This window comes from Malus sylvestris, chromosome 10 (genome assembly GCF_916048215.2).
Source record: "Malus sylvestris chromosome 10, drMalSylv7.2, whole genome shotgun sequence".
In the NCBI taxonomy this organism is placed as follows: Eukaryota; Viridiplantae; Streptophyta; class Magnoliopsida; order Rosales; family Rosaceae; genus Malus; species Malus sylvestris.
In genome coordinates, this window is record NC_062269.1 from 1139690 (window position 1) to 1157907 (window position 18218).

Sequence of the window (18218 nt, forward strand, 5' to 3'; positions counted from 1 at the left end):
ATTTGAAGATTCAATTGGTTGGTTTGTTGAGGAAGATTCAGTAGTGTTTTTTGTGTTGCTATCGTGATCGATCCTTAAAATGGGTTTGTGGCTAAAGAGTGAAATTGAACTTTGATGGGGAACTTTGTACCCAAACCGAAAAAACCCACCCTATTTTCCCCTTTTTATGAGATTACTAGCTATGACACAAAGACTTTCTAAAATTACACTTTTCTTCTTCAACTTAGTCCTACTTTTGGCACTACGATCTAGTTGTAGGTAAGAGGTTTTAAGTTTGAATTTCATGGATGGCGACTCCGCAACCAATTTATTCTCCCTCTCTCATTTTGTTTTCTTTTTAATTTCACCGCCTTTTGTATTTTGCCATGAATTAGTTGTGCGTCTAAAAGTTTTTGCTGCTCTAATTGTATTATCATTAGCATTCAAAGTTGCAATCTTTTAGTTTTGTTTCGAATTTCTGTGATGTTTGCCATACCATGTATTCCTGTACGAAGAACAGGTCTGCTACTTATAGCTTTCTATTCGATTCGTAAATGGTTCAGTAGCTGTACATATGTATGTATCCTTTAGACATTAGTTTCTATAGTACCAGTAGGCTTTTTCATCGAAATAGTTTGCGTGGTTCGAAGGGATTTTGATTGAAACAACTGAACTCTAGTGCATTGCTCGATTTCCCAGGTAACGAAACTAGTACCATAAGCCCTTTATATAGGAAAAGGATCATCTTTGATCCTTTCCACCTAATCCAGGCCCTTGAAATTTGATCCAACGGCTAAAGTTACTATACATTTTAAAGGAGCCTCCTATTTGTAGCCGTTTGATCAAATTTCAAGGGTCCGGACTGATTGATTGGGTGGATTTGGTGGAGGGATCCGGAGAGGATCTCTTTCCCCTTATATAGACATTATAAAGGTCCCCTTATCTAGTTATGAATCCTTCTTCAATCCAAAAACTAAACTCCAATTGGGCAAACAACTCCAATTGAAAAAACAATTTAATCATCTGAGACTATATTTTCCAATAGCCTTGGGACAACTAATCATGGACCCGAAAACTAAACAATTCTTGCTTAGCAAGATTTTGTGTGAAATTCTGACTAGCTTTTTTTATTCTGAATGCTTTGAACTTTTAATGTGACTTGTAGATTCAACACTTTTAAATTTTTAATGCTTTCAAGCCACACTCATGTTCATAGGACATGAATGCTTTTTCAAATAAGAAGACGTTTCATAGTCTCCTTTTCCTTCATTACTTCATTTGTTTGTGGTATTTAAGTCATCATGATTATTTACATCATAATATTATAGGTAAATTACATAGTAACCCTTCAGGTTTGAGATGTATTACAACTTTATACAACATCTTTAAAACATTTCACTTTTATACCTCATGTACTATTTTATTTCAAAATAATACATCTGTTACATTTTTCATCCATTGATCCATTAAGTGCTGACGTGGCTGTCACATTTATGCAACGTGGCTGTCAAACCTGAACCTTGAAAAGAATAAGAACCCAGAAAACTTGGAACCCCGATCCCATTCCCCCCTTCCCCATAAATTCAAAATTCAAAAACTCAAATGGACCGATTAATATTCCAAATTTCAATTCCGTTGTCTTTAATTTTTTTTATTTTTCCTTCAAAATTCCTTGCAAATCAACGAAAATTCGTACAAACAAATAAAAAAATTGGATTAAAAACACAATTGCAAATTTGTAATTCCTGGAAAGACTTACCTGGAGGATTAATGTGAAAAGCCAACACTTTCTGTAACCAAAATCTAGCTGCTAACTTGAGTTGCAGGGCGGACGTGAAAGGCAGCTTCCGCTCTCAAGGAAGAAGGCGCACCAAATCAAAAACGCCACGTCGTGTCTGCGGGGTTTCTGTTTCTTCGTTTAGAAACCCATATCCCACATGCCCCCCATAACCACACCCCCCCCCGGGGCGGCGGCGAAGTCCATATCTCAGCAACCCCCGTCCAAATCATCTTCCATCCGTTGTGCACACCCATCCTCCACCTCCTCCGCACAGCCATCTTTACATCTTCCGCTCCCCCAACCTGAGCCCAACCTGCAAACCTAGAAAGAAGGGAAAAAAAAAAAAACCCAGCGCATCCACCCTCGGCCTTAAATCCACACTTATTGGGGAAGACGGGATCTGGGTTGTAGGGAAAGGGAGATGGGTTTTTTTTTTCTTTTCTTTTCTTTTCTTTTCTGGGTTGCAGGTAGTGGGTGCGGAGGAGGAGGTGGAGGATGGGTGCACGGTGGGTTTGGGGAAGACGGAAGGGGGAAGAAAGGGGTGGGTTGCAAGGAAAGAGGGTCATGGAAGATGATGGGTGTTTTTTTTTCCCCCTCCTCTTCTTCTTCTTCTTCTGGTTGCAAGTTGGGGGGGGTGCGGGTTCAGCTTTTGTTTTTGGTTTTTGGTTTTTTTTTTTTTTTTTAATTGAGAAGATTCAGGTTTTTTTTTTAAATTAAAAAATTATTTTTTTTGCCATGTGGCACAAATATGACAGTCACGTCAGCACTTAACGGATTAATGGATGAAAAATGTAACGGATGTATTATTTTGAAATAAAATAGTACGTGAGGTATGAAAGTGAAATGTTTTAAAGATGTTGTATAGGGTTGTAATAGAACTCAAACCTGAGGGGCTAATATGTAATTTACCCTAATATTATCCTAAACCAATAAGGATTTCTCTATTAAAACCCAAATAGAAAACTGAATCCGTTCCCTTATGAAACAAGTTCCAATTACAAGAACGTCAATTGCAATCAATCAATCCAACAATCTGCACATCAATAATCATGTTGAATCTTGATGGTCTCCATGATTCTGTGTTGGTTGAAATCCTCGGTCATCTCCCCTACGAATCCGTAGTGCAATGCATGTGTGTGTCCAAACGTTGGTACAATCTCGTTTTTAATCCTTATTTTCTTAGCCGCTTTTCATGTGTCCGACTCCAAACCGACAGTCAGACCCCCGCTACGCGCACCATGATCGTCACAAATCCAAAGAACCCTAGCAATTTCTTTTCCATGTCGTCCGAGCAGCCTCTTGGCCCAACAAAATTCCGTAACTTCTCTTTGAGTTTCCTCCCTTGTTTCCAAGGGCCTCCTGTCGTCAGCACTAGTACCGATGAATTTGAACCAGGACCCACTGTGCTAGCATCATATAACGACCTACTTTTATGCTGCGCAACCATGTTTTCTCAACGTGATTACTACATCTGCAATCCGTACACCAAGCAATGGGATGCCCTTCCTCCCCCTCCTCAATGCTACGACCTCGTAAAAGTTGGACTCATCTGCAATCCCGGCAATCAGCTGGGAGTGCTTAACAATGAATACAGCTACAGGGTTGTGCGAATAATTATTCCTCCATCTCCAGTGTATCCTTCCAAGCAATTTAAAGTACATATTTTTGCTTCCGAGAATCGTACGTGGACAGAAACTGTTGTATCATCCCCAAGAGAATTTAATGTTGCTAGTTTGCTTTCAATGGGTGCAGCGTTTGGTTACGATGGAATGTTGTACTTCGGGGGCAGTTGTGGCTTGATTGGTCTGGAACTCTACTCCAGCAATATCAATGCTACTAGTACTATTCATTGCCGTTTCATTGATTTACCTGAAGATAAGGCCAATGTCATGGATTTGCCTGAAGATGATCAGGTCAAATTCGTTGACTTACCTGAAGATGTATATCACTTTCGGACTTTGTACACCTGGGTGCCAGTAAAGCTGGAACTGGAAGAGGATTTAGTATGCGGATGTGCGAATCCTTTGGACATTTTAAGAATGGACACTGTTACCATGATGGTGTGGGTGTTTGGGATTACTTTGAAGACAAGGGAAGCAAACGTTGGTGTTTAGTAGACATAGTTCCCCTCAACTGGGTACGTCGTCAATGCCCATCGATCACGGATTTTAGTTGTAAGTATAAGGTCCACGTTGACAACTATACAAGGGTACTCGGTTTTGACCTATATAATGAAGATATCTTGTATCTAGAATTTTGTCAGCACCTCCTCATGTACAACGTTGGCGCGAAAACCCTAACGCAGGCTTGGAGAACTGATCTGTTTAGTTATGGTGATGTTATGCCCGGAGGAACTGTCTTCCCGTATGTAATCCCACGCTGGCCAACACTAGTTCTTGGACACAAACAGCGGGATGAGGGCTCTAGTTCATGTCATGTAGCGGAAAAGGTTAGTGTTTCTGCCGCTGCTATAGCCACAAGCAAAGCAGACCAAGCTCAAGCTCAACAAGGTCGGGACTTGAAGAGATTGTTGCAAATGGAAAAGGTGGTACAAAGGAACATATGAGCAAACGCCGTCGCCCTGCAGCTAATTCAAAAGCAAGTAAAAAGAGGAAAGCGAATGAGGCAAGTGGATGAAAGGCAAAGTGCGGCAACCGATCTGAAATTAAATCTACCAACTGATTCATAATATCCCCAGTTTTCCCTTCAATTTTCCATAGGTATTTTCATGTCTATTTATCTTATCAATTTCATTTTTATATGAAAATAATTTATCACTCATCGGATTTGTTAGTTTTCACGTTAGTTATCACACTATTTGCATGTATTTAAGGAGAGTTTTTGCATACAAGTAACTATAGGCTAAAATAAATATGTGCATAGTCTCATCTATTTAGATTTTACTGGATTGCATCTTTACTTGTCAAATCTATTTCTATTCCAATGTTTCTTTTTTTATCTGCGTTATTTTCATATCAATCAAAATGGCATTTGGATAATACTAACCAATGTTATTATATATCACAATCATGCATGCACATGAGTAACCAATGTTAAATGAACATAAAAACCCATTCATGCAAAACAAGCAACAATTATGAAGTAACACCTATGTAATGCCAATTCGGAATTGATGACAAAATTATAGCAACCAAACCTAAACTTGTTTTAAGATTGTTGGAAAAATTGGGTCTAATTGCTATAATAAATCACATAGAAAATCAAGAAATAATTCATGCAATTATATATCACAATAATGCATGCACATGAGTAACCAATATTAAATGAACATGATATAATGGATTAGAAAAACCTAGAAAATACAGTCGAGGCAAGTGTTGGACACTTTGTCCTTAAGACAAGTTTACACCCCACTACGGTGCTCATGGTTGATCGGAGCATGTCTCCCAAGATACAACGATCACGTCCTTATAATAGTAGCACTCCAAATCACAAGGCTCCATGAACCACGATTGTGTTGAAAACTCTCTCATATGGACTGAATGAGACTCTCTAATATTTAGTGCACTCTATGTATGATTATGTAAACAATGCAAAGTTTTTTTTTTTTTTTTTTTTTTGTGATTATAGGGGGCTTCCCTATTTATAGAATGTGAGATGTTTCTTTGGAAAACATGTGACTATTGTGGATGCAAATTTTCTCCTCCTCGATCTTGGACGATTTTGCACCTACAAAACAACTAGCACCTTAGGTTAAGGCCAAAAGCCTCACGCGCCCACGATGAATGGGGGGGGGGCTTTGGCCGAAGAACCTCCGATACCAAAGTTAGAATTTTAGAGAGAAATAGTGTTTAGAGTATTTGTGATTTTTTGTAAGAGAATTGGAATGAATTTTTGGTGAGAATAGGTGCCTATTTATAGAGTTAGGGCTTGACCAATTTTGAATAAAAGTAACCAGCCACTAAAGGTTTTTTGTGGGGTTCAATTTCATGTTTAATTAGCCAATTTATTGGCTTATTAAATATGAAAAGAATAAATGGGTGGTTATAAAAATGAATGACTATTTTAATAAGGAAAATGGGAAAGGTGAGGATGGGAATGGTGGTGGCCGGTTTTGACTATCAATTTGGGTGATTTTATTGACTATTAAGGATGATTTTAGGAGATATGGTAGGTATATATTATTTAGCTAATTGATTAGCTAAATAATGAAATAGAAAATACTAGGTTTTGGGAAATACCTTATAGAAAGGATTTGATGAAAGAGGTTTTTAATTGTTACCTTTTTTGGGCACTTTTGACTTGATTGAAAGATGATTGCCCGCTGCTCGCGCGTAGGAATCCTGGTATGCCTCAAGGGCATTTTTGTCCTCTTTTGTCCAAAAGTCCACGTGTCGCCTAGTAAATATTTTTGACTCCACAACTATTCATGAAGAGTAAAAAATTGCAACTCTTCATTTGAGTAGACACATCTTTCTACCAAAAGGCTCCACTTCTAATTTCCATTCAATTAATAAATTTAATATAATAATATTATTATTAAATTTTCCAACAATCCCCCACATGAATGGAAATTGACTCAATACCATGCAAATGACAATGCAGACACTAGAGAGAGAATTTAGTAGGAAAAGTATCACATCAGGATAGGTGGCTTTTGGCTTTGAACCTTCCGTAGTGAATTACTATCAGATTTACTTGGCTAATCAGTGAACGCGATATCTTGAACTGCTCAGCCATTTGTGTAAACCAAGACAATAGTAATCACACGGTACCCTTCCAAACACCCCATGGTTGCTCGATTGTGTTCATTTTGGCCCTGAACAATTCTTGGTTTCTCATGAGTGCTTTTAAAGAACTGAGCCCTACAAAAAATTCTCACATGAACGGCCCCATTCCTCACTCAAGATAGATGACTTCCCATTAAGAGTATCCTGCAATACCCCACTTGTTATTTCCAAATATAGGAATCATTAAAAGCAAAGTTTATCCTAAATACGCTGCAGACAACACTGTTTCATCATAGGACATGGGTAAAACGTAATCTCCGCAATGCTCCCATTGAATCATCCACAATTCGGTTGTCCCCTTGAACCTAGATCTTGGGATCTCCAATCAGCTAGGTTGGGTTGCCATTATGGCGATTCTTAAGACGTGGGCTTTTAACCCATTCCCCTCGATGATACAACTTATTCTCTAGTCAAACCCTTAATTAATTGGATCCACTAGAGGTTGATGACTATCAGTTAAAGTGCGCACTTCCATTTATGAAATTATATTTCATTCGAGAGTAGTTGTTTTCCAACATTAAGTCCTTCAAAACATATGTTAGGACTTAAAAAGTAATTTGCTAATACTCGGGGTACATTCCCCCACATTTAAGGTATTTGCTAGAAGATCTCCAACCTTTCAATACCTTAAAATTACCATTATAAGAAATGACATTTTGATTGTCTCATTCAATTAGCACATTATATTTCCATTCTTCTTAAATAAATCTCATATCTCAAAATTAGATAAGTTACCTCCACAATTCTTTGATAATTGTGGTTAATTTAACGTCATTGTTAAATTGATCACGTTTTTTTTTTTTTTTTATGAAGTAGGAAACAACTAAGACAGACCTTATATATCTATCTTCTTAGGCCTTCATGCCTCACTGGCCATTATGGAAAAAGCACTTCTTGGCTTTCATCCCTTCCGCACTCTGACTAACATACACGACCCAATGGCCATGTCCATTAATATGCTTACTTAATAAGTATCATCATGCATGTCTAATACAATTATGTGAAATGCTCCGCACATTTTTAGTGTCGTCTTTTCCTTTGTGAAAGACCCCCACAATTTCAAGATTATTTCTCTATACTGATATCATTTTGAATAACACTCAATAATATTCATTTTCTCCATGGCAAATGCATCACTCTCCTCGGCAAAGAAGCAAAACACATAAACTAAATGCTTCTCAAGAAATCTTCCAGAAAGTTAAGTGATATATGACTACAATCATATAAGTCATATAATTGTTCGTAATAGTATGATGATATCATTCTAGGCCTCTTGAAATTGATGAATTAATCTCTTCGAAGAAATCAGATAAATGATTTTGCAACATTATTATCACTATATGATAATACATCCAGTCAGTATGTAGAAGTTTACATACCAGCCCATGAACACGTATTCAAATTTAAGAATGGCAATGACTAGTTGGAAAGGTCGTACCCTTTCACTGTCAAAAGTAGCACTTCAAATGACATGCTTTTTGCTTGGAATCTCATATGGCAGATTCCACCTTTTGGTTCCACCACCTTACAGAAACTATTCATTTGTCAATTAATTGCATCTTTTTGCATCTTAACCGCTACATGGTTCTAAATGTCCCAAAATTCTTGACTCAAATGAATATAGAACCGTCAAGCCGCGGTCTTACCGATTTCTCTTTTATCTAGAATCTCCAACTGGTCAATTGTGATGGAGTTCTACATATACCATATATATTTTACAGAACACCCAATGATTCGTTTCAGGACTTCACACATATGAATACAACAAATCAAGGTATGCATCTAACTGTCATACTAATTTCACACCATTCTCATCCCGTGTCAGTTGTCTTAGTGTTGCACACATGAGGCTTTGAAACATGTAATTCTTTCCCAGAAGATTAGTGCATGCACAAAATAAAAGGGAACTATTATATTAAAGCAACAACTCCCCATGCGTATACAAGATGAATATATACACAGACCAAATACAGTTCAACACCATAGTTTTTCAATATATCATCATGCCTTATGACATTTTCATTTCTGAAATGATAAAACCTTAACAGTTATTGAGTTCCAAACCGTTTGACATGCAAAACAACATGATCCATTGTCCAAATGAATGTATTATGGCGAAATTACCATTCAAAACTATGTTAAAACACCAATCCAAACTATTATAAGAGATACGTATATTCAACAGTACGCAAAACCCATCAAATGTAAGCAACCGTGTAACTTTTCAATCAAAGCAAATGGCAATTCATTCATCTACTAAATGAATATATCTAAAACTGATTGTCAAAAAGAAACGAACCTAAGTTTCTTAATATAAGTACTTTGTGAATCACGTATAGCAAATAAACCTATAAACTTGTCTTAAGATTGTTGGAAAAATTGGGTCTAATTGCTATAATAAATCACACAAAAAATCAAGAAATAATTCATGAAATTATATATCACAATCATGCATGCACATGAGTAACCAATGTTAAATGAACATGAAAAACCCAAGCATGCAATCATGCAAAACAAGCAGCAATTATGAAGTAACACCTATGTAATGCCAATTCGGAATTGATGACAAAATTATAGCAACCAAACCTAAACTTGTCTTAAGATTGTTGGAAAAATTGGGTCTAATTGCTATAATAAATCACATAGAAAATCAAGAAATAATTCATGCAATTATATATCACAATAATGCATGCATATGAGTAACCAATGTTAAATGAACATGATATAATGGATTAGAAAAACCTAGAAAATACAGTCGAGGCAAGTGTTGGACACTTTGTCCTTAAGACAAGTTTACGCCCCACTACGGTGTTCATGGTTGATCGGCGCATGTCTACCAAGATATACAACGATCACGTCCTTGTAATAGTAGCACTCCAAATCACAAGGCTCCATGAACCACGATTGTGTTGAAAACTCTCTCATATAGACTGAATGAGACTCTCTAATATTTAGTGCACTCTATGTATGATTATGTAAACAATGCAAAGTTTTTTTTTTTTGTGATTATAGGGGGGGCTTCCCTATTTATAGAATGTGAGATGTCTCTTTGGAAAACATGTGACTATTCATGAAGAGTCAAAAGTTGCAACTCTTCATTTGAGTAGACACATCTTTCTACCAAAAGGCTCCACTTCTAATTTCCATTCAATTAATAAATTTAATATAATAATATTATTATTAAATTTTCCAACAGTTCATTAGTAATATCGACATCATACATATATTGTGAATAGGTGCTTATTGCAGTAGTGGATTCTTATGTTCATAACTCGGAGCAATGCTTTAGAATTTTGGCATGGGAAATAAGGGACAACTTTGGGGGTTTCGGGCACTCAAATAAAAAGGCCATACCATACGTACCCAGCTTCTATTCCATAGTTGCATTTCTCTCCCGGTGTCCTAAATTGATGCCTCTAATTCCCTATCTAGTAAGGCCCTTGCCTCCCGCTACAGAAAATAGATCTCTACTCGACTGCCAACAACCGACTGTTAGAAAGAACTCCAGATGAAGGTGGAGTTAGGAGATTCAAACATGTTGTAGTAGTTGGATGTGTCATGGTTGGTAATTTATATAACAAGACACTCGAGTCTAAAACACTGTACGGGATGAGTGAGGCCTTTGTGGATTTTGGAGTATGAATTCATGAGAATAGAGGTATGAATAAGGGAACATTCATGCATCATCAAGGGACCATTGCTTCTAATTTCTCGTTGCTTTTCAACTTTAGCCGGTGTTATCTCCATGAACTACATACTAAGGGCTGATTTGGTATTGCTGTGCTTTGAAAAAAAACTGCTGTGAGAATAAGCGGCTGTGAAATAAATCAGCAGAGTGTTTGGTAAACTTTTTTGTAAAAGTGCTTTCGAAAAAAAAAGCAGTCTGATAGTGGGTCTTTTCATTAAAGGAGCACTGTAGCTCCATGTGCTTTGAAAAAAAGCCAGTTTTCCAAAGCTGCAAATAGCTGCTTCAGCTTTTTCCTTTGATTTCAGCTTATTCTCACAGCAGCTTCCAAAATAAGCCATTTTTTTTAGTTTACCAAACACCTAAAACCCTCACATCTTTTTTTCATGGGTGCTTTTTTTTAAGCACCTCACTCCCAAACCACCCCTAACTGATAGACGCGATATTACTACGTTCGCTATCCCTAAGCCACTGCCCGGAGCTGAAGCAAAATCGAGTAAAAATAGCTAGTTTGTTCTCTTATGTACTGTATTTGTGGTTGGAACTCTTCTACATATAATAAGTTGGTCGTACTATATAATATGTGAATTGAGCCAATTGAGTTATTTATTTGGAATCAAAAGAAGAAAAAAAATGGGTCAATTGGTTTGTGCTTATTTATTTGATCTATAATTGCTTATTGTGTTCATTCTGTCTTAAATTTAATTACTTATTTTATATAGGATGAAGATGAAGAGTGAAGTAGGTATTTTGTCGATGCACACACATGACTTGGACTCACACAAACACAATCGAAAGGCAATACACTTTAACTTTGATTTGCACAGAGAAAGGAACTGGCACGCCCGCATGCACACTCGGCTCAATTCAATCCACCAAAAAAGAAAATTAAAAGTTATTACTATAATTTTGTTAGTACAATAATATATTTTACACTAGGAAAAAAAAGAGTTCGGCTAAACCACAATAATTGGCAACTTAATTTGGTATTGAATTCGTCATTCACAAAATTTGAACCTAAGACCTCTCACTCACAAGTGAAGAGAGATACCACCAGATCGTAATACTGAGTGACAAAAGTTACTACTGTAATTAATTAGTCAATATACTATTACATTACTACACTATAAGAATCAGGGTACCCGAACCGAAATTATCTTCGTAACAGCCTGCTAGTACCGAAAAAACCCACCCTATTTTAACCCTTTTATGTGTCATGCTAGCTATTACACAAAGACTTTCTAAAATTACACTTTTCTTCTTCAACTTAGTTTTATTTTTAGCACTACGGTCTAGTTGCATGTGATAGATTTTAAGTTCGAATTTCATGGACAGAGATTCCGCAACCAATTTATTCTTTGTGTAAATTATTATTATTTTTATATAAAATAATAAATATAAGTCTGATTGATAATTAACTAAACTTAATAGTGCATTTTTAGTTATAGCTTTCGTTTGGTACTTTTGTAGGAGCCCGGTTTTTTTGTCAAGGGAAGATTTTATTCCAACCAAAACACAAACTTACAAACAGACAAAGGCCCAACAACACCTATAAACAACCAAAAATGGCCTAAACAGAAAGAAAAAACAACAGAAACAGAGAATGAGTCCAAAAGCCCAAAACCAAAGAACATCCGAGAAGCACCCACTACCTTCTCCACCAACGGTCCAAGGAACTGCCAGCCAGCCGATTCTCCGACCACCGCCAATCATCTCCTTCACTGACGTCTCATGTGCACAGTCACCAGGTGGAAGCTCAAAACAAGTCCTGAGCAACACTGCCGCAAGCGGCAGACACAAAGGAGAACGTGGTGGTGTGGAAAACACCCGAGTCGGTGCAAGTGCTGGAACTCTACACACAAACTCGACACATGACATGGCTTAAAAACGAAGCAATGAAGAACGAGGAAGAAGAAAACCCACAGAGTTAGAGGAATTGGACAGGCTGAATTGAAATTTGGGGAGAACCAACAGTAGATGCAAGGAGAAAAGAAGGAGAAAAGGGAGAAGAGGACGCAGCACCTGACCCCAGCCGAAGCTAGGGCCGGTGCCACCGAAGAGTCTGGAAGAAGGTCTCACAGAAGCACTCTCACAGCAGAGAAAAAGAAACTCTCATAGAGGAGAGAAACTTATGTATGAGCCCGGTTCTACATGTATAATTGAGTAAATTGTAGCATTGATTCCTTAACTTTAACTCAATTGGAGCAATGGTTCCTCAACTAAAAATTCATTATCATTGGTCTCTTAACTTATCAAAACGTGCAGCTATGGTCCTTCAACTAAAAATTCATTACTATTGGTCTCTGGTCTCTTAACTTATCAAAACGTGCAGTTATGGTCCTTCAACTAAAAATTCATTATCATTGGTCCCTTAACTTTAATCCAACTGGAGAAATGGTCTATCAATTTTACCCAATTGGAGCAATGGTCCCTCAACTTACCTAATTGTAGCAATGGTCATTCCAATATTACTCATTTTGACAAATTCTAACGAAATTGATGAAAAAGACTATAGCTACATGTTTTGATGAGTTGAGGAACCCTAATTGTAGCAATGGTCTTTCCAACATAACTTCTTTCGACCAAATTCTGACAAAGTTGACGAAAATGACTATACCTACATATTTTGATGAGTTGAGAGACCAATAGTAATAAATTTTTAGTTAAGAAACAAAGGAAGTGAGTATTGCTACTATTTACTCAATATAATTTGGTCATTCCGAGTCTCCTGAGCAAAAGGTCTTTTCTCAAACGTCAAAATTGCGACTAAAAACTCGATCCTCGGCACCCAAAACCCAAAACCCAAAAATGGCAACTTTGGTTGCAATGCCCAAGATTCGAATGAAGGTTAGAGTTTTCCCAGATGTTTTTCCTCCATTTTTCCCCCAATCCCCCAGCAAAGTCTCAGTCTTCCATGGAAGGAGAAAGAGTTTCTCAGTCTCTGCTGCGTCGACCCAACATCCAGTACGCGTTCGCTTCGCTCCCTCTCCCACCGGGAATCTCCACGTCGGTGGAGCTAGAACTGCGCTCTTCAATTATCTGTTTGCCAGGTTCCTTCCTCGTTTTGTTTTTCGTTCGGTTTCAGGTTTCGAGCCCGAAACGGGGTTTTGCTTATTTGATTGAGCATTGTTGGTTTATGAACATCTGTGTTGTGTTGGGTCAGGTCCAATGGAGGGAAGTTTGTTTTGAGAATTGAAGACACTGATTTGGAGAGGTCTACTAAGGAGTCTGAGGAGGCTGTGTTAAATGATCTCTCTTGGCTTGGCCTTGATTGGGATGAAGGTACTACTTTTTAAATTGTTTACTTCTTCTCCACTTCTTAAATGCCTAAATTTCCGATCCGAACGCGGTTTTTTCTTCCTCTGTATGTGTATGAATTTGGATATTACTTGAATTATGACTATGTACTCTGAAGAATTTGGATATTACTTGAATTGTGACTTATGCTCAGTGACTTAGTTGTAACTTGTAATGGCTTAGTTTGAGATGGTAGGAGAAGTACTTTTCTCAATTGGGTTTATCTTGGATAGTGTCCAACTTGGTCATTTCATTTATGGTGAACCTTGTAGGACCCGGTGTTGATGGAGACTATGGTCCGTACAGACAATCAGAAAGAAATTCGTTGTACAAGCAATATGCTGAGAAGCTCTTAGAATCTGATCATGTCTATCGCTGCTTTTGCTCTAGTGAGGTAATTCTCTTCAATATTTGAGTCTTGAAACGTGTCTTTACGTGCCAAATTATATGATTGGAAACTGCCTAGAAATAAAATTATGCCTGTACCAGATTTATAAATGGAAACTTTAGAAGACTATGAATGCCTTTATTACTTGTCTTTGCTTGTCCTTTTAATTTATTACTTTTGGTTCTGTATGTCTTGTTGTTGGCTAAACGAGTGGCAGATTTTTGTTAATGTAAATTTGAAACCTTAATGGCTTTTTCTGAAACAGAACTTCAATAAAAATTGCTTCACATATTTTTCGAGGTGTTTTGGCGTCATGAATCATTTATTGTTCATTCTGTATTTGTTCATTCTCTCCAGGAACTAGAAAAAATGAAGGAGATTGCAAAACTAAAACAACTGCCACCAGTATACACTGGGAAGTGGGCCAATGCAACAGACAAAGAAGTACAAGAAGAGCTGGAAAGAGGAACTAGTTACACATATCGGTTTCGTGTGCCAAAGGAAGGAAGTTTAAAAATCAATGACCTTATTCGAGGCGAGGTAGGTTCATCTTTCTATTGTTGATGTGTTGGGGACGCTTAGGAACTCCTAGTATGGTAAAGTGTGTTGCTCACTATCAAAGGAAGGAACTCCTAAGCAATTTTAATTAGCTTCAATTACCATTAATTTATTATTTAAATTACATTTATAGGAAGGATGGTAATATTTTATATGTTGTCATGAAGGTCAGTTGGAACTTGAATACTCTTGGAGATTTTGTAATTATGAGAAGCAATGGTCAACCAGTGTACAATTTTTGTGTCACAGTCGATGATGCTACTATGGCCATCTCACATGTTATTAGGTAATAAGAACAGTCTATTTAAAATGGATTAGAATGTGCTATTTGCCAGCCTGCTAGTTCACTATTGTTTTTTGGATTTTTGTTTGTTGATTTTTTGTTCATCTGTTTGTTAATGTTTTTGATCTGTCAAAACTTGCATTCAGAGCAGAGGAGCATTTACCAAATACCCTAAGGCAAGCATTAATATATAAGGTAATTTTGCAAACTTGTGCCCTGATTTTTATTACTGCTAGGGTTTCTAATATCTTTCAACCATTACAGTGAAGCTGATTTTGTTTTCTAAATACCATTGTAACACAGGCTCTAGGATTCCAAATGCCTGACTTTGCACATGTTTCCTTAATTCTTGCACCTGATCGGAGTAAACTGTCAAAGAGGCATGGCGCTACTTCAGTGGGCCAGGTGGTTATCTATATATATGCTTATTAGTTATTATTACTTGATAAATATGTTGGGCTACGGGATGTTTCTTACACTGTTTCTTAGAGGTCCAGCCCCACCTTTCTCCGTTCTGATTTCCTTGATTTAAGAGTTCCTTTATCAATATTTAATGATTCAATATTCTTGATATCTAATAACTAGAGCATAACAGTACAGGGAGATGGGCTATCTACCCCAGGCAATGGTGAACTACTTGGCACTGTTAGGTTGGGGTGACGGCACTGAAAATGAATTCTTCACCCTTGAGCAACTTGGTTAGTGAAACTTTTTTCATTCTCTTGCTCCCTATCATCTTAAGCTGCTCAGCTTATGCGTGCTATTTAAATATCCAAGTGTCATGTTTGACTAATTTCGTACTCTATTTCATGCATTCATAGTTGAGAAATTTTCAATTGGTCGCGTCAACAAAAGTGGTACCATTTTCGACTCTACCAAATTAAGGTAATTTTGACTTTTAATCTAGTATAGTATTATATGCCTAGAATGGTTGCTAATTATTGCTTCTACCTAGCATTCCCCTCCCTGGAGAAGCAGATTGAATGAACATTTTACAGTTGCATGTTTTCCGTAGATTTAGATTTTCATGATTTAATGTGGATCGTGTCTTTGAGAATTTAGGCTGCTTGAAGAATTCTTGAATTAATGGCATTACTGAGGCATTGACATTTCCTGTTTATATTTTCTTTCCATATTCTTACAAACTAAAGGTGGATGAATGGTCAACACTTAAGAGCACTTCCATCGGAGCAGTTGACAAAGCTTATTGGTGAGCAGTGGAAAAGCACTGGCATCCTTACAGAAGCAGAGGGCTCATTTATTGAAGTAAGACTCATTTACTCATCATTTTCAATTTCTGTTAATTTTTCGTTTTTAAGTTCTTGATTCTTCAACATTGCTGTAGATGATACCTCTCTTTCAAACAGGATTGTTTGTGGTTTACAATCTTTTAGAATAGGTCTGCTGTATTTAGATAGTTCTGTTACAAAGAGCAGATGCATATGCTTCCAGGGGAGGTTCTTTACTTTCCGATGATTTTCTATTGTTGAAATTCTCTGTAAATGAAAAAGCGTTGACCACTTCTCTTGTAACTTCAATGTGATTTCTCTTGTGCACTTTGTAATTTTGCAGGAGGCAGTAGAGCTACTCAAGGATGGGATCGATTTAACACCAGATTCAGATAAAGCCCTCTCAAACTTGTTGTCTTATCCTTTTCATGACACTTTATCCAGGTGATTTTGAATTGCACTTGAACTCTGGTTATATGTTTTTATCATTCTGTTTATTGGGAGGAAAATGAACTTTTGAATTGGCACTGTGAGAGTTTCATAAGCATTTGAGAGAGGTTGATATAGTTTTGTCTAATAGAATATTGGAAAAATACTTGCCCACTTCTCAACTTTATTCTTTTCCTCACTTTTTGGATAACTATTAATTTCCCTATTGAGTGCATTGGGTAGTTTTCGGGATTCTCTCTTGAACTGGGTGAAAATGACTTTGAGTGCTCTATCTGAAACAACGGCATGCAAGCAACAGCTGAGTATCGTAAAAGTCTGCTTTTGGGTTTATGATCAATAGTTGACGTGGCCCTTTGTAATCTGGTTGGGCTAAGCCATATCATATCTTGTATAAGATTGTGGTCTCACTCAGATGGGATATTCTATGGATTTGTTTCAACAGAAAGGTAGATTATCCCTAAATCCAAGGTTGCAATTAGGTTATGCAACTTCTAATTCTATTATAATGGCTTGCTGTTCATCATATTTGGTTTACTCGTGACTTGTAATTTGTGTTTTGAAGCCGGGGATGGTTGTTGGCTGTTGATGTTAACAGAATACTGTATGTTGTTAACCATGATTTTGTCTCTCCTGGCTGCAGTGTTGAAGCCAAACCAGTCTTAGAAGACAAACTTTCTGAGTTTGCTGCAAGTTTCATTGCTGCTTATGACAGCGGCGAACTCATTGGTGCCCTTGAAGAAGGCCATGCTGGTTGGCAAAAGTGGGTTAAGAGCTTTGGCAAATCACTAAAGCGCAAGGTGGGCTTATTTTTGTTCACTTTTTTTTTTTTTTGTTTTTTTTGACCTTTATCAAACATTCCTTCGTTACTGGAAAATGAACTGAAAGTTTTGTTCATTTGATATCCTAATCTCAGGGGAAATCACTGTTCATGCCTCTCCGAGTGCTGTTAACAGGAAAGTTGCATGGCCCGGATATGGGGACTAGCGTGCTTTTACTGCACAAAGCTGGAAAGTCTGGTATTATCGCTCCTCAAGCCGGTTTTGTGACGTTAGATGAAAGGTTCAAACTTTTGAGAGAAGTCGACTGGGAAGCATTAATTAGGGATCAGCCTCTCCTGGAGGCTGCCACCATATCAAACTGAGAGTACGCAGTTTTAACCGGCTTTTTTTCTTTCTTTGGCTTCAAAAGAGGGTATCTATCGCGTTCCTGTTGTCAAGAAAACACGAAATCTTTACTCAGTTACATGAATTGCACCCTCATCTGGGTGTTTCAGTGATTGTTATGGCAATTACGTTGGTTGCAACATAGACAATGAAGAAAACCCAGATACCAACACCACAAGAAAGGACGTGACAGAATAGTGTAAAACTGAATGTGCAGGCTTATATATAGTTTCACTCGAGTTGTCTCCTTGATCTGTAAAAAGATTTATAGATCTGACGGAGCGAAGACCTAGTTTGGAAGTGAGGTGCTTAAAAAAAAAGCACCTATGAAAAAAAGCTGTGTGAGTTTTAGGTGTTTGGTAAACTGAAAAAAAAAAAGGCTTATTTTAGAAGTTGCTGTGAGAATAAGCTGAAATCAAAGAAAAAGCTGAAGCTGCTATTTGCAGCTTTGGAAAACTGGCTTTTTTTTCAAAGCACACGGAGCTACAGTGCTTCTTTAATGAAAAGACCCACTATTAGACTTTTTTTTCTTTCCAAAAGCACTTTTACAAAAAAGTTTACCAAATACTTTGCTGATTTATTTCACAGCCGCTTATTCTCACAGCACATCCGCTTATTCTTAGAGCAGCTTTTTTTCAAAGCACAGCAATACCAA

At 37.3% G+C, this 18218-nt stretch overlaps 1 protein-coding gene and 2 long non-coding RNA genes across 3 annotated transcripts; 1 reads left to right on the forward strand and 2 right to left on the reverse strand.

Moving 5' to 3' along the window:
- Positions 1 to 1301: 1301 nt before the first annotated feature.
- LOC126586541 (uncharacterized) lies at positions 1302 to 1902 on the reverse strand. Its single transcript, XR_007610838.1, has 2 exons — positions 1739 to 1902; positions 1302 to 1492 (listed from the first exon to the last, which is right to left on the reverse strand). It is a non-coding gene; the product is annotated as an uncharacterized LOC126586541 (long non-coding RNA).
- A 9845-nt stretch (positions 1903 to 11747) lies between these two features.
- On the reverse strand, positions 11748 to 12261 carry LOC126586540 (uncharacterized). Its single transcript, XR_007610837.1, has 2 exons — positions 11975 to 12261; positions 11748 to 11908 (listed from the first exon to the last, which is right to left on the reverse strand). It is a non-coding gene; the product is annotated as an uncharacterized LOC126586540 (long non-coding RNA).
- Positions 12262 to 12915: 654 nt separating this feature from the next.
- Positions 12916 to 17676, forward strand: LOC126586538 (glutamate--tRNA ligase, chloroplastic/mitochondrial-like). Its single transcript, XM_050251395.1, has 13 exons — positions 12916 to 13245; positions 13359 to 13477; positions 13765 to 13886; positions 14238 to 14420; positions 14606 to 14724; positions 14868 to 14916; positions 15025 to 15126; positions 15317 to 15419; positions 15543 to 15606; positions 15873 to 15987; positions 16294 to 16394; positions 17041 to 17197; positions 17314 to 17676. The coding sequence occupies exons 1-13, from the start codon at positions 13004 to 13006 to the stop codon at positions 17539 to 17541; spliced, it is 1704 nt and encodes a 567-aa protein (XP_050107352.1). The 5' UTR covers positions 12916 to 13003; the 3' UTR covers positions 17542 to 17676.
- Positions 17677 to 18218: the final 542 nt, after the last annotated feature.

What these genes read in the sequence shown, in the direction of transcription:
- LOC126586538 (XM_050251395.1), top strand. Translation starts at nt 13,004, where the DNA reads ATGGCAACTTTGGTTGCAATGCCCAAGATTCGAATGAAGGTTAGAGTT. An exon ending in CTTCACCCTTGAGCAACTTG is followed by an intron (nt 15,420 to 15,542) that starts GTTAGTGAAACT and finishes ATGCATTCATAG; the next exon opens with TTGAGAAATTTTCAATTGGT. An exon ending in TTTCATGACACTTTATCCAG is followed by an intron (nt 16,395 to 17,040) that starts GTGATTTTGAAT and finishes TCCTGGCTGCAG; the next exon opens with TGTTGAAGCCAAACCAGTCT.